Source organism: Glycine max, chromosome 8 (assembly GCF_000004515.6).
Source record: "Glycine max cultivar Williams 82 chromosome 8, Glycine_max_v4.0, whole genome shotgun sequence".
Classification (NCBI taxonomy): Eukaryota; Viridiplantae; Streptophyta; class Magnoliopsida; order Fabales; family Fabaceae; genus Glycine; species Glycine max.
This window is the reverse complement of record NC_038244.2, coordinates 11,623,370-11,639,729: the sequence shown is the minus strand read 5'-3', so window position 1 is coordinate 11,639,729 and position 16,360 is coordinate 11,623,370. Positions and strand designations below refer to the sequence as shown.

Sequence of the window (16,360 nt, the reverse complement as noted above, 5' to 3'; positions counted from 1 at the left end):
TAATAATAATTTTTTAAGGAATAACGTAATATTAAAAATTAAGAAAACATACTATAAGTCATAAAAAACAAAATTATAAAAATAATTGTTCAACATAACAATGATTAAAACTATTGTTTTAATCACTTAACAAAAACTTTAATTAAAAATTTAAAATTTTCTTGTCTGATAACCATCTCGCATAACGATTTAAAATTTTTAGTCTCTAATAATAATAATAATAGAAATTAAGCACTTATAATATTAATCATAAAAAATATAATTATTTTTTATTATATATATTACCTGTCATACTCAGCATAAATTTACTCATATCCATATACACCTTCCCCATATATTACCCATTTTGGCTTGCAGATATTTTTAAAAATATTGAGAAAATTCAAGTATACTTTGTAATCCCTACCAATAAGCTTTTTTATCGTACCGAATAAGGAGGAAAAAGACTTGACTGAGGCGCTGCAGCAATAATTGATGCCCTAGCACAATCATTGATCCCAATTTCATTATCAACAAAGTATAATGATTGGCCTGGCCACTCCTTGGAGATAACACGGTAAATTGGACAATTGGTAAACATGAGAAATTATAAATATATAATAAATCAAGATGAAATGCAAAATATAAGACCTGGGGTGTGTTTATTGGGAGAGAAAATGTCTAGAAAAGAATAATAAAATAATGTAAGATTTATATTTTCGTATTTTATTTTTATTTAAATTCACTTTTTTCTATTTCTTTACCAAACCGACTCTTAATTATTTATTTACTATCTTTATTTATTTAAAATATTTGATTAAATTAATTTATAATTATTTTGTAATGAAATTATATTTTCTAAATTAATTTCAATATATTTTATTTTGTATTCATGTAAAAATTTAACATTATTGTATAAATGTTAATCAATCAAATTTTATTATATGAACTTAGTAACATAGAGTCAAAATAATATTTTAGAAGAAATACATTAACTGATTAGACCTTAATTAATGTTTAGTAAAATATATATTTAATAAATTAATTTAATATATTTATTATGTATTTAAGTAAAAAAAATAAGTTTATTATATAAATATTAATCAACCAAATTTTAGTATATAAAATTATTAAACATAGAGCTGAAGTAGTAATTGTAATAAATATATCAACTAATTAGATTTAAATTAATGTTTAGTTTAAAATTTTGAAATTCACAATGTAATTATTATTCTCATAAAAAGGAACAAAAATTTAAAAGAAAAATATAAAAAAAGAAAGAAATAAGAATGTAAAATGAAAAAATATATAAAAACAAAGAAAGAAGGGAGAAGGAGAAAAAATAGTGAAAGAAGAAGAAAAATACAAGGAAGGAGGGAGGGAGTAGAATACACATAAGTAAACCTAATTAAATACTTTAATTAAATTTTTTAAAATTTAAGTTTATTTGTCGTATTCTTATTTGTATGGTATTTAATTTTCTTATTACTGTTACACCTAAAATTTCAACTCATACTTAGACTTCAATAATCTTTTTCTAAGTGTGAATTTGCCTCTCCCTCAAATCGTTATTTATATATGTGAAATATTCTATGATCATTATTAGAGTCAATATATTCTAATATATTATACTAAGACTTTCGATAGAAGAAATTTTTCATCTACATAAACTTTTAGCTGCTATCCCAGTTATAATTTATTTGTTTGAGTCAATCACCAAATCATATCATCAAATTTTATATCAACTGTTGAAAAAAAACAATCTCTCTTTATTCATAACAATAAAAAAAACACATCATAAAACAAAAAGACCAACAACACCATAAGAAATGAAAAAATAACAACTTTATTTAATGTAATTCAGACTTTCATCATTATATTTTCTCACAACAATTTATGAGAAGCTAAAGAAACTTACAAATAAAACAAAATACCAAAATTTTCTTATATATTATGTCTCTCCTTCGAAATAAATACACCCCCGAAGGGATATTAGATTAGAAGCGAGAGTGGGCCATAAGCTCGTAACAGATAACAATAAAATACTAAATTGGATGAAAAGGATCCATCTAAACCATTATTATTAGACAACTGTCAATCACACAAATAAGGTACTGATGAAATTTTGATTGTACGTTATTTTAATATATAGATAGATAGATAGAAGATAGAAGAAGATAATATTTTTTTTTAGAAAGATTCTAAATTACCTGCAATCCTTTTAACGACAGAGCAAGCTTCTAGGCATTCTTTGATACAACTTCCATTTTCCATGGGAGTAAGTGGGGATGGATGAAGAACAATTACGGTGGGCCTCTCTTTCTCTCAAGTTTCTGATTTTTCAATTTCTCTAATTTTCCGAACCCCCTTGGAACAATGAATCTAGGTCCCTTGAGAAGAAACTTTTTCAGCCAAAAACTAGAGTACTTGGGATATCTTCTCAAATTGTTCTTGAAATCAACATACACGAGGCCAATTCGAACTGTGTAACCAGCATCCCATTCAAAGCTGTCCGAAAAAGACAATGCATAGTAGCCCTTCACATTAATACCATCTCTGCAAGAGAAAGGAAAAAACAAAAATCACCACAACTAAATAATTCACCATGAACCAAATATATATGACTTGTACTTATATTGATTCTTTGTAAAAAAAAAAAGTTTCAGAAAATAAAATCAGAAAGTATTTATTATTAACATTATAGGAAAACATAAATAATTATGTTAATTTTTTTTATACTTTTAATGTATCCTAAAATTTATAAATAATAATAATAATTCACTCTCACTTGATGACTCAATAAGCTAGGACTTTAAGATGACTATCATGATATTTAATCCTGATACTATCCTTGTGGGCTTGGTTGATTGGTATCGAGTCATTCCTTGATTCAGCAACACCTGAAAAAGAGTTATGAACATGTAATATCAATTTCTAGCAAATTAATATACAATCAACCACATGCATTTAAGGTAGTGTTACAGAAAATATGCTTCAGGTAACTTATGGCATGATGGACAAAGAAACAAGAACAATAGAAAATAAAAATTAATTTCTTAAGTAGTGACTGAATGATAAGGAAATCAGAGGTTTCATGATTGGATCGTAGGAATGCTATATTTACTTATCAAAACAAAATTAATTTGTGAAGCATTTACCATTTTCAGTAATGTAAATGGGTGGGTTCTTGTAAGTATCCCTTACGTATGCCGTAAGATTATGAAGTCCTTTCGGATGGATAAAGAGCCTATTCAAATCAGTCTGCACAACCATAAAATCTGGATTCAGTTTTAATGGAAAACATGTTCGGCATTCCTAAAAAAAAGGCATGTTCACCATCATTGGTGTGATTTACATACTTTTCTATACTTATTTTCACACTCAAACCCAATTGTAAAAAGTAATATGATAGAAAATGATAAAGAACAAACGATTTTAAAAAATGATATCAAATTAAGATATATATAAAGTAATGGTGTGCTTATCAACCAACCAAAAATAACATGAAATTAGGTTATGTCTGAAGTGTCTAATAAAATTATTTATTAAAGTAATTAAAGATATAAAATGATACAAAAATAATAAATTATGATTTATTTAAAAAGAATAATCAGAAAATTTTATAAATATATTAAACATAAAAAGGAAGAAAATATAAAAAAAAACTAAAATTAGAACCTAACATTTTAAAAAATACAAATAACATTTCAAAAAAATGTTATAAACTACTTAAAAAAACTTATTTATCGGACCAAATTTTTAACTAATAAAAAAAATTTAAAAATATTAAAATATGAAGGGAAACATAGCCTTAGTTTAAAAGTCTAACAGGAAATTGATTTTACCCGGGTCCCAACAGCTACACCATTCCTTTCCGCTGTCAATGGAAAATTTGTTGCTTGTGTTGGTTATGATCATTGTGAAACAAAATGCATAATGATTTTATACAGTTGTGCCATATGTACATGCTAGTGATAGAGGCTAGCATACCTGTGTAGAAGGTCCTATTGGTGCTGACTGGTGCAGCATATTCTGCAGAATGTGTGCTGTAATAATTCACACCAAGAAAATCATGAGAACCTTTCAGACTTGCTGATTCTGCTTTTGTGAATTTGGGGAGTCTAGAACCCACTAAAGATCTCAAACTCTGGGGATAGTGACCATATGTAATTGGATGAGCATACCTGAAAAATTGAATCTGTTCAATAACTCTGATTATGAATTAGTTCTTTTTGAATAAAATATCTATCATACAGAACACAATTTTCCAATTACATAGCTATACAAGACATTAGGTACATTTGTATTGCTTTTTCACTTTTTTTTTACATGAGAAAAGAAAGATAGAGTGATCAAGTCACAATTTTAAAACTTGGACTAATTATCCGACTGGATTACTCATCAGATTGGTTATGCACTTGATGGGAAGGTTTGGTTAAACAAGTGACCTATTCTGGTTAAATTAGTAAATTAGTTTGATTGAATCGTTTGAACAAAAAATAATTATCTTTTTAAAAGAATGCAAAATTTTGATTAAAAAAATGGTACATAAAAATTGAATCAAGTACCTAAAATTTGTTTAGTGAATATTATTAAACTTTTGATACAATTAATAAATATATACTTATATTTTATGTTATTTATACTTGTTTGTACAGTTTAACTATTAACTAATTAATTCAATCAATGACCCATCAACCTATAGTGACTCGACTATATCAATGATATATCGGATTTTTAAAACTATCATCAAATAGTTCATTCAAATGTGTATAGATTATAGAATTAATATGGGTAGCCAGCTTTGTTAAATTTCGATAGATATCTAATAATTTTAATGTGAACAATGGATTGGCTTCAGTAGCATACCTACAGTAATGTGTCAAACCAATAACAAAAATGTCTTAAAAATACAAGATATTCAATAAGTGAACCACTAGTTACCTAATAGTGAAAGCTTTGGATATATAACATGAATGAGATCATAAGTTCTAATCTCAATATGATCATTATTATCAATAGTTATATTAAAATCGTCCGGGTTCCATTTTTAACTTTCACGTATCAATTTCGCTTTGCATTTGCTTTTTTATTGATGTAAGTTGCTTTTATGCTTTGTGCACCGTGCATTGCAAATGCACGGGAGCTACTCTAGTATAATAAAAAAGAGACTATTCAATATAAGTAATGTACATGACTTTTTTATTTTCTCTCCACGCTGAATACTAAGCCTCTCTCTCCTCTTTCACTCCTCCTAAAAAGCAATATTAATTACACGCAAAAAGGAGACTATTCAATAAGTAACGTACACATGACTACTTTTTTTTTATCCACCGTAAAAAGCAGGCTTCATTTATGTTCTTCCAAATATTGATATGACGATGTTTTTGTTTGAAGCAACCCATTAAAATCGGCCTAGCTAGTGATAAAAGGTTTAGGTAGTATACACAAGTTCTTAGATTGAATTTTTTTTATTGCCAAAAAGATGTTTGTGTTTAAAGCTAACCTGGTATTTCTTCTTGTACAATGTAGCAGCCGTTCCATGTGCAAGTATTAAATTATGGGAGATAATGTAGGGTTCAGTGGCTGAGTCACCAACAGTGCAATTTCCGGCATATTTAGAATCTACCTGGTGCAAAGTAGCAGCATTGTAGCCAGCAAGGGCAAATGATCCTGGCTCATTCAAAGTCACCCTATGTTTGACTCGATCCCCAAATGTCTTGAAGCAAAAGTCAGCATAATTATGAAAATCCACCCTAACCATCATTAAAAGAAAACATAGTTACAGTCAAACTTACTTGGTTAAACAGAATGTACCCATGCTATAAACGTTTGATATTGTGTTCAATTTTTGTGGATAAAAAAAATATAATTGACTCTCTTCTTTTTATTGAGAACAAAAAAATAGGATATTATGCATTATTTACAAAGATGAGTTCTAGCAACATATTTTATAAGACATTTTTTATTATTAATTAAAATTTATTGAAAATTATAAGATCATGATTATTAGAACTAAGTTCAACTCAATTTTGTGAATTCTAATGCATTTTTAGGAATAATAAGAAATACATTCAAAAGAGTATGGTGAAGAATATGATACTGGTATTTTTCATTTGCAAATTTAGTAAACTTACACTATTTTTGAACTACGAAATCCCCCGTATTCATCTTCAAGAGCTTATGGCAAGTCCCAATGGAAGATAGTGACAAAAGGTTTTAAGCCTGCCAAAAAATAACGAGTTAGCAAGGTGGATTTGATGAATGGATGGAAGAAAAAATCGAGTATACGAAGAAATTGATCATTTTCCAGGATCTCATTGATGAGATTGTTGTAGAATTTAACCCCCCCAAGGGATTAACGGCTCCTTTGCCCTCTGCAGGGAATAATTCGATATTATGAAATCACTTTCTAGTTTCCACATTATGATGCAGCATGACAAGTTTTTTCTTTTCTTTTACCTGTACAAATTAGAGTCTAGGTAAAATCATGTTATATTATAATGTGTGGATTAAAAATAAATAAAATATTTATAAAAAATACTTTTTAATTAGAAGCTAAATATCTATCTGTAATCCTGAGAATTTAATATGAAACTGAATGTAAGCTTCAACTTATTAGGAATATATCTTACTTGGTAATATGCGGCTCCATGAGATGGAGAATCTAAAGGAATCCAGCCCAATTTCTTTCACTATTTTTATGTCACTCTGCGAAATTCTCTTGTTAGTTTAATCCTCTAAGTTGATATATATATATATATAAATTATTTTTTACAGGATTAATTGCATGCATTGAGATGATCAATGTTGGTCAAATTTACCATTTAAGTGTACCTATCGATGAAAAAAATTATTCGATATTTCCCCGGAGCTGTGATCCCAAATCTTGTCTGCTCATTCCACATAAAAAGAAAAGAAATAAAGAAATTAAAATGGAGAAAATGAACTATTGTATGTAAGGAGGGTAAGTCCTCAACCACACAAAAGTAAAGATGTAAATTTTTATAATTTTATTGGTGTGAACTATTCCAATATATATATATATATATATATATATATATATATATATATATATATATATATATATATATATAATAAGAGGAAACCATGCAGTGAAGGAACTATTCTGCATGAGATCGAATTTCAGAATCAGAGGAAGCATTTTTTTTAAGACACACTAATTTTCTAGCGTTCCAAATGCACCAACTACCAAGTGACTGCTGCCCACAATAATGCTGCCAAAATGCCAATAATGCATCGCTGAACCTTATGGCATAACTGTGGTCACCTGCAATAAACTATAAATCTGCTTCCAAATGAAATAAAAATGATGTGATAGGTACATCACACAATCTTTTAATTTTATTATTATTATTATTATTATTATTATTATATTGCACGTCCCCATATTGTGAAAGATAGTGCAAATTACAGTAATTTTATTCAAATTTACTTTAATTACACATGCATTTCATTTTATTTTATTTTTATATATTACTTTGGTCTCCTTGCCTTAATTAATACCATTAACTAATGTATTTTTTTTTATTGTAAAGCCAAACATGTCCCTCCCCTCTATTCGCAACATCCACTAGGGTGCTATTGTTGCCCAAAGACGAGCAAGATGTACGAGAATGGTGAGTGAGTGAGATATGTGAAAACTTGAAATCCAAATCCCTTTTTCTCCGAGTTCTCCCTTACCGGCACCGGCACCGGCACCGGCACCATTCCTCTTGTCCTCTTTCCATGTAAAATTATTATCACATATATAACTAAGTTTTTCTTAATTTTGATATAGTCATGTAAATTAAGTGAAGATTTTACACTTTCAAGATACCACAAATCACTCTAAATAATGTAATTATTACAAAATTCAATGATTTTATTAATTATTATATATATATATATATATACATATATATATATATATATATATATATATATATATATATATATATATACCATTGTGTAAAAAACCCTTAATAATGTCAATGTATTCTAACTAATTAAATTATTAATTATTATTTTTAAGTGAATTATATTAGAATATTATTGGAATTATATTAAGATATACTGTAATAAATAAGTTTAACTTTGATACATTGTTAATCTAAAGATTTTTCCAATGTTAATAAATTAGAAAATACTTTAAATATGATTTTTAAAATTACAAAAAATCAATTATTTTACTCTACATAACAATTTATGATTCAATGATGCTATTTAAACTACGCAAAATATTTTTATATTATTAAGACATTTTGATTAAATTATAAATATATAATTGAATATTAGAAGAAAAAAATATACGAATTAGATATTTTTGTATGATTTGTTTTTATATTGATAGGATCTGTCTCTTCTAAAATAAGTAACTCATTTTGAAGAGTATAAAGAATAACCTCATCCATAAATTATAAATAATAGTAGATATTATTATATACATACATATTAAAATATGAATATATTAATTAATTATTAGTTTTCCGGTTTTTTTTTTTATCAAATTATTGTATGTGGACATAATTTACGCGACTGTAAGCCTTTCCTCTTACCATATTGAAGGAGGGACAAGACTCGTTGGTTCTGAATATTTTTTTATTGATTAAAATTTATTAAAAATAATAAATTTTATATTATATTTAATAATTTTTTATTCTAATTTTATAGTTTTCAATAAAAACAATTTAACCAAATTAAAAAGGGTGTGATTAAAGGTTTTTTTTATTTTTTACAGAATGGTTGAAGGAATTTATTAAATGACAATATGTATTCTTACCACTCCTTGTTCTATGAATTCAGGGAGTAACTTGAAATGACAATAGTATTTTTAGGAACTTTTTGTGATGTAAGTTTTTTTTATTTTTGGTGTAGATATTTTGAGGAACTAAATTAACTATTCTGTGAGAATTTTATTTACCAAAAATTTATTTAAAAAATAATATTTTTAACAACATTTTAAAAATCTAACTCTTCATGACTTACAATAATAATAATAATAAGAAAACAACTCTTCATCACATGACATATATAACGATCCCAATTGGATTGTCCTGATTGAGATTTGAGAAGCATGATGCTTCGGAGACAATAATAAGGGATGGCCTACTCAACTGCCCTTGTACTGTGAATGTGACTGCTGCGTCCCACAATCACGTACACTCTTCACTAATCAACGTCTTTTAACAGATAAATAAATAAGACTACATTCGCAATTTTACAAAGTCTAAAATATCTTTTAGGTTCTTAAATCAGTAAATTTTATTTTGGGTTTTTAGTAAATATTTTTTTATTGAGTTTTTAATAAAGTAAAAGTTTTTTTTTTATCTTTGATGATTGTTTATTTATGATAAATTAGTAAATTTTATTTTAAATTTTTAATAAATTAAGTTAAAATACAATTTTATTGGCCTTTATTTTTTTATAATTAATAATTTTAGTCCCTTAATTTTAAAATTAATACATTAAATCCCTCAATTTATTTAAATAAGTAATTTTAGTTTCCAATTCACATTCTAAAGGTTTTCTATCAATTTATTAACGTTGACGGGCAAAATTTTAGTTTTTATTTTATTTTAAATATTAAATAAATAATATGATTTATTATACATTATATATATTTAGTAAAAGATATTCAATTCCTGAAACCCAACCTCAGCACCGCTCTGCCACTTGCAGATCTTCAATTGAGTTTCTCCGGCAAAGGCTTTAAAGTGAAATAATCTTAATATAGTAGTTCATTTTTCCTACTACTGCAAGTAAGAAAGGAATGAGGTTTGAAAGAATTTCAACAATGGTATTTTAAAAAAAGATCAACCACAAGGAAAAACTACCCAACTTCCCAATCATTAGCATCCATTAAAATATTCAAAAGCTATCTAAAATTTGAGATTTGAGAAACCCACAAGAATAATGTTCATAGCCATTCTAATATTGGAGATCGCTTTCCAGGGGTGTTGTATAAAATTTGGATGGACTAAAATCACTGAAAATTAAAAAATTAAAAATCTTAATTTTAAAATTGAGAAACTAAAATTATTAATTGCAAAAAATAGAGGAACTTAAATTTTTTTAATTTGTTATTATTTCATATCAAGTATTTTTCAAAACATCTATATAGTTATTTTCTGAGATATTTTGCAGTCCGGCCTAAAGTCATTTTCTCCGGGATAAAAGAGTCCTCCAACATAGTCAGAACCCTCTCTCTGCACATAAGAGAGACCCACAAACTAACGCCCCCACATTGCTCAAATTGCTCGCAAATTTAATTTTTTTCAACTACCTTTTCACGTTCTGGTCTCACATTTTCTATAAAGTCTTATATATCTGCACATGGTTTTTAAAAAACATTAAAACCAAATTGTTAACGTTGCAAAGGCTAACGTTTTAAAAAAAAAACTCATTCAAATCTCATAAAGCAAATATATTATATCACTTAGATTTAAATATCTTTTTAATTCTTATAATTTAACCTTTTTTTTTTTACTTTTTGTTCTTACAAAATTATTTATTAAATAGGAGATGCAGTCAGCACTCAGCACTCAGCACTCATAGAATCATCTGGTTGGAGAGAAGTTCAATCATATGACTTCCATTGCCTGAATCTATTCTTCCTTTAACAAGTTGCTTCTTGTTGTCATCAACCATCACCAGTGAATTTGACTGACTAAACCTAAACGTAGGAAGTGACCTGACATCTTCTAATGCACCTTCTCTTATGCTCATAGCATAAGCTAGTGCTAATATTGGAATGATGCAGAACGAGCAAACAAAATTATACATGCCATCGCAATGGAAAGAAAAATATCTTTATATATTTTCTTCATAAACTTGAACACGATTTTTATTATGATTCTTTTTTTTTTTGTCGATATTCTAATTTGAGGATTAAAGAAATGGATAAATAAAATGTTAATTTCTCATATTCGAGTGTATGGCATTTCATTGATTTTCCAGGAAAAAAAATAACTAATTAACTTCAAAAGTAAAACTATCCACTTCATTCCAACTCCTTCAATTCCATTTTCCGAAGAGGAATTCCATAATGGAAACTTGGGAGGGAGGAGGATACCAAAACACTCATGATCTTGTTCGAACTAACAAAATACCCATTATAGGAAAACATGTATAACCATCACAGATTTCTCATATTACAAGCTAGTTAGTGTAGCATAAACTTCAAGTTTCCTGTGCAAAAACCATAGCACCACGAAGTTCAACTAGTGCCACTGCTTCATTAATCGCATCCATCACTTCTGGCTTTCCCCCACTCACTGCTTCATCCATTGGAGTCCTCTCGTGACTGAGAAAGGTGCATTGTCAAATAAGATGCATTATAAAAAACTCTGCGCACATCTTAAAATGCTTGAGGTGATATAACAAACCTGTTTAAGACACTAACATTAGCTCCAGCCATGATTAATTTCTTCACAGCCTGAAAAGTATTTGCATGTTAAACAAAACCATGACCTGAGAAATAATAATAGAATAAGACGTGTCCTTGGAAGAACACATTAATTACCTCCACATGCCCATTGAGACATGCCCAATGAAGAGGTGTATTCTTTTCCTCATTTGGTGAATTAAGATCCTGTTCACACACAACCACGAGTTTTAAAACTTCTATGCTGTGTTTGGATGTTTAAAAGTGAAAGGCGAGTGATGGAAAGGGAAAGGACAAAACTTAGATGTAGTCACTTAAATGCTTTTAGATCTTTTCTCCAATTAGAATTGGAATTTCACCTCAGTAATTCGCATAATAAAGGATTTGTGTTGAAGGTCAACATAGGTTTCAAGGTAAAACTTCAATTTTGATTTGAGAACATCACAAAAAGTATCTAAGAAAATGCATTTAAGTTTTATTCAAAGGAAAATTGGGAAAGAAAAAATGGGGAGGAAGGAGATTGAGGGAAGGAGTCAATGAGTGTTAATTTCTTATATTTATTTAAAAATAAAGCCTTTCCCCTCTCTATCTTCAATTTGATTCACTTTTCTCACTTCTCAGTGAAGCCTCCATTGGTATTCTTCTTACTTGGCCAAACCACCTTAAGCAAATTTCCATCATCTTCTGCTCATTAGATATTTGTCCAACTATTTTTAGGATACATTCTAAGTACATACAAATATAACTAATTGATGATCCACAGGTTGGTACTGAAGTCAATTGTTCAACCAATGCCAATAACTTATCTTGACAAATGTTGCAGCCCCATGGTACAAAGGAGTGACCTTCAAATCAGTTAAAAATGGACTCTTCATAATTACCTGGCTTAGGACATGACATCTTTTTATTTTATGTAGGATGGATGATATGGATTTATTCACATACTAAGAAAACTTTATGCAACATGACTGTATAAAGTGTGTATGAATGTTGTCAAATAGAGTTAAATGTAAAAACAACACTAATCATGTCCTGTGTTGTGAAGTGGAACCATCATTCTTATCAAAAAAATCTCTCCAATTTCTCTTATTTCAGTAGTCTACACAAGTCATAATGTATGAGCCATGGCTTGAGATGGTTTTACTTGTGTGGGCCAGACATTGAAATTCTTATAACTCTAGAAATAACATAAACATCTTTTTGTTTTAAATTAGACAATGAATTATCATCAGATACAAAATCAGAGCATGGAATTACTCAAGGAAAAAGCTGGTAATGGTCAATGAAATGATTTGCTATCAGACAGCTTCAACGCTAACTGATGGAGGATGCCATATTAGTATGCTGGACTTGGCTAACCAATCTCGAAAAAGGATTTGAAGTGCCTTTCCACCACAGGTCAAGTAACATTAGGGAGGGATTTGTAAGAAGGGGGGTCTAGTGTCTTAGCTGATGGGCTAATCTATGGTAACTATACGGTCAGTTATATGGTTCCTTAATTCGTGCTGTATAGTCTGTATTATGAAACCATATTCCTGCATTATAGAAGGGCTGACTTGTATATATACTAGTACCACTTGTACTGCTTTTATTATAATATATATAATATTATTTTTGCTGATAAAAAAAAAAACAATGACTTATTCAGATCATAAAGTTCCAAGATCAAATGAAGAATATAGGTAAAAAAAACTACTTACCACCCCTCTACTGATTAAATACTCCACAATATCAATATGTCCATTAGCTGCAGCCATATGAAGAGCTGGATGCATACATTACAGAAGCAAAGTCAAGCACATAAGAAATATTGGGTCATAACTAAATTATTTTTCTGAATTGGTCAAAATAACAACAACAAAAGCCTTATCCCACTAGGTAAGGTCGGCTACATGAATTACACAATGCCTTGGGCTCCCTCTTAACAACTTTCTCCAAAGTACTTCTTTGTCTCACTCTCCCCTAAACTCTGAATTGGTCATCAGACAATTATTTTCTCCTTCAAAAACTATTTTATCTGCAGTTTGGGTTCTCAATGGTCTTCGTTCTGATTGAAAATCAACTAATTCAATCAATATGATCTTATGAAATAGGCTCTTTCATTACAAACCCCTATATCTCATGATCTCATCCATGACAAGCTTCAAAGTCAAAATCTATATAATCATAAACCAAAATCTACCATAACATCTTTTTAACATATCAATGTAACCACTCATCATATAATCCACTCTAGTTTTATTTAAAATTGAATTCAACTAAAAATATATATTTCTAGAAAGGAATAAAAAGTTATAGCAAAAATCCACCATACCAAAGGACACTAGGATAGCAGTAATTCTACTACTACATCATAAGTTCATAGCAAAGAGCAATATTTTAATGAAGGGGAATGGTACTTCACACCAACATAGGTCAATCCTAATGATGAGGCGAAAAGAATTAGGCAAGACTCAAAACTATCTCAGATTCCATGAATGTAAAGTTGATTCTTTCAACAGTGGGGAATTGTTTGAAATTAGCCATGAGCTTGGGATACAGAAATATTTGACGTCATGAATTGGATTCTGTTGTTGTGATCCTAAACTCCTTGTTGAGAAAGGAAATGACAAGAAAGTAGCTTGGCAACTACACAGATATATTTCAAGGTCTCAATAACTGCATCACAATCGCAATTTGGCAATTGCTGGCACATCAACCTTAATTTTCCACAATATCAAGGATCATAACAAAGCCGCAATCATGGCAGCAATTTCAAATCTCGTTGCACAGAAGCATGAGGACTTTGCTGAGCTTAGCAGCTTGATTTTTTGTAATGCTCTGCCAATGTCTAGCGCCCCCCGCATTTATCCAATATGCATAGAGTTGTTTTCCTTTTGCACTTGTGAAGTGCCCCTTCAATTAATCCACTCTCCACCCTCACTATAGCATTCTAATTTCACACAACCACATGAACACTCTAGTTTCATTCAGATTGAACCTAACTGAAAAACCCTCACTATACACCAAACCGAACATACATTCTAACAAACTCTACCCTCAATCACCAAGCTCTCTCCCACTGTAATCAACAGCACTACCACCAAACCCCAAAAAAACTTTTTTTCAGAGTTAATTCCACACAACTTCGAAATATACCTGTCCTCCCTTGTTCATCCTTGGAATCAAGAGGAACACCACTGGCTTCTAAGCTCTTAACATCATCCATGTCATCGTATCTTGCAGCCTATGAAAGCATTACCAAAATTAAGTATAATCAATCAATCACACCCAACAATAATATATACATATGATTTTTTTTTCTTTTCTTACATCAAGCAATGCTTCGATATTCTCCGACGTCGTTTCGGGACGAGCTTGAAGTGTCGTGTTGGCCTCCGTCGCACCCATTCACTCCACAACAAATGTTGTTGTGTTGTACCTAAGTTAAGAATTGAATTTAATTGTGCAAGGATAATTATATAAAAACATGTAGTCAAACTAAAAAAAAAATCATGTAAATCAGAGAGAATTCATCCAGATTATATAAAAACAAAAAACATTCACTCTTGTTTATGATTCTCCTGAGTCCTTCACATCCTTTTACACAAAAATATGGAAAATTTATAGCATTAAATTGTGAAAGTGAGAGAATAACAATAAAAAATAAATAACCAGCAGAAAAGTGGTTAGCTTACCGAGTAGGAGGAAGGGTGAAGAGCAGCTCCGGCTTGAGATGGCTTGGCCGCCGCGCTGTGCGTACCCTAATGTTAGAGATTGGTGAGGGTGCGGTGGGATCATGAAAACATTAAAGAGAATTATTTTTCCAAGGAATTTTAGATTAAAAAATTATAATTCTTATTTTTTGGTATGTAATTAATAAAAAAAATAGTTGAGAAATTATTTTACACGTTCAGGAATCATCATTCACATGTAGCAAATATATATATTATACGCCACTATACATTTATATAATAAGTCTAGGTCCAAGACTTTACCAAAAATTAGCAAATTCACATGAAGGATATTCGGACTCGTGAATTAGCAAATTACTTCCTAAAGTATACTTAAAGCAAATACATATATTTTATATAAGAAAATGAAATCTAAAACAAAATTACTACAAATGTATCATTAAATATATATATATATACATATAATACATAATAACTAATCAGAATCTTATATACATATATTGGTATATAAGAAAAATATATATGCGTAGCCATAGGAATCCAGCCATGAAAAATTCGGCCGAAAAAAATGAAATTTATATCTATAATTCAAAATAAATTAGAGAAGTCATGCATTCTAATTCACAACAGCTTAATTCCGTGTATTGTAACATCATCTTGGAAATTAATCACAAAAATTTCATAATTATTCTAGTAGTAAAACATTATTTGACATAATTTATCATTGGTAAAAAAGAGAAAATGTTATGAATATTTAAACAAAAAATTCACCACTTCAAAATAAAATTAAACTTATTTGGGATTTCTCCAACTGTCCACATCAAGAAAAAGGTATACAATAGAAGGAAAAAAGAGAAAGCACACTCCCCTTACCTTGATTATGTGTTCCTCAAAATAAAGTAACGGAAACAACAATCCTTTATCCTTCCTCCGTTAGCAATTTTGACGGCACGATCCCCAAAGGAAGCAAAAAACAAGAGACGGCGTAAGAAACAAACTAGGTTTTTAGAAAACCTGTCAGCTTTTATAATTGAACTGAGGTTCCCAAGACTAAAGGCTCAAAAACATTTAACCCAAATAATTTAATTATTATTATAAAAATCAAATAACATTAAATATTTAATAAAAACTAATATATTTTATAAATATATTCTATTTTGTAAAAAAAAAAATGTTACAGAAGCATATGGCTAGAAGGTGGTTCTTTTCTTTCATCGGCTTGTGGGTATATGAGCTTGGACATGAAGACGTGGTTTCGTCTTTTATTTCCTTTTTAGTGTTATGTATATAGTTTTGACACACTCAAAGTTTATGTAATATA

At 29.1% G+C, this 16,360-nt stretch overlaps 1 protein-coding gene and 1 pseudogene across 2 annotated transcripts; both read right to left on the bottom strand.

Annotated features, from left to right (window-relative positions):
* Positions 1 to 1,978: 1,978 nt before the first annotated feature.
* Positions 1,979 to 10,764, bottom strand: LOC100812090 (vicianin hydrolase-like; annotated as a pseudogene).
* A 166-nt stretch (positions 10,765 to 10,930) lies between these two features.
* On the bottom strand, positions 10,931 to 15,261 carry LOC100306615 (uncharacterized). Of its 2 annotated transcripts, NM_001250651.2 has the most exons (7): positions 15,043 to 15,077; positions 14,678 to 14,786; positions 14,504 to 14,591; positions 13,066 to 13,130; positions 11,504 to 11,572; positions 11,367 to 11,416; positions 11,014 to 11,284 (listed from the first exon to the last, which is right to left on the bottom strand). In NM_001250651.2, exons 2-7 carry the CDS (start codon positions 14,753 to 14,755, stop codon positions 11,161 to 11,163), a joined length of 474 nt encoding a protein of 157 aa, NP_001237580.1. In that variant the 5' UTR covers positions 14,756 to 14,786; positions 15,043 to 15,077; the 3' UTR covers positions 11,014 to 11,160. The 2 variants fall into 2 exon arrangements, with proteins under 2 accessions (XP_006584498.1, NP_001237580.1); XM_006584435.4 differs by lacking the exon at positions 11,504 to 11,572 and having other exon boundaries at positions 10,931 to 11,284; positions 15,043 to 15,261.
* Between the last annotated feature and the right edge of the window lie 1,099 nt (positions 15,262 to 16,360).

Coding starts and splice junctions, on each gene's coding strand:
- LOC100306615 (NM_001250651.2), bottom strand. CDS start 14,755: ATGGGTGCGACGGAGGCCAACACGACACTTCAAGCTCGTCCCGAAACG. Junction 14,592..14,677: donor ATATCGAAGCATTGCTTGAT/GTAAGAAAAGAA, acceptor ATGCTTTCATAG/GCTGCAAGATACGATGACAT. Junction 13,131..14,503: donor GGATGAACAAGGGAGGACAG/GTATATTTCGAA, acceptor GTATGCATCCAG/CTCTTCATATGGCTGCAGCT.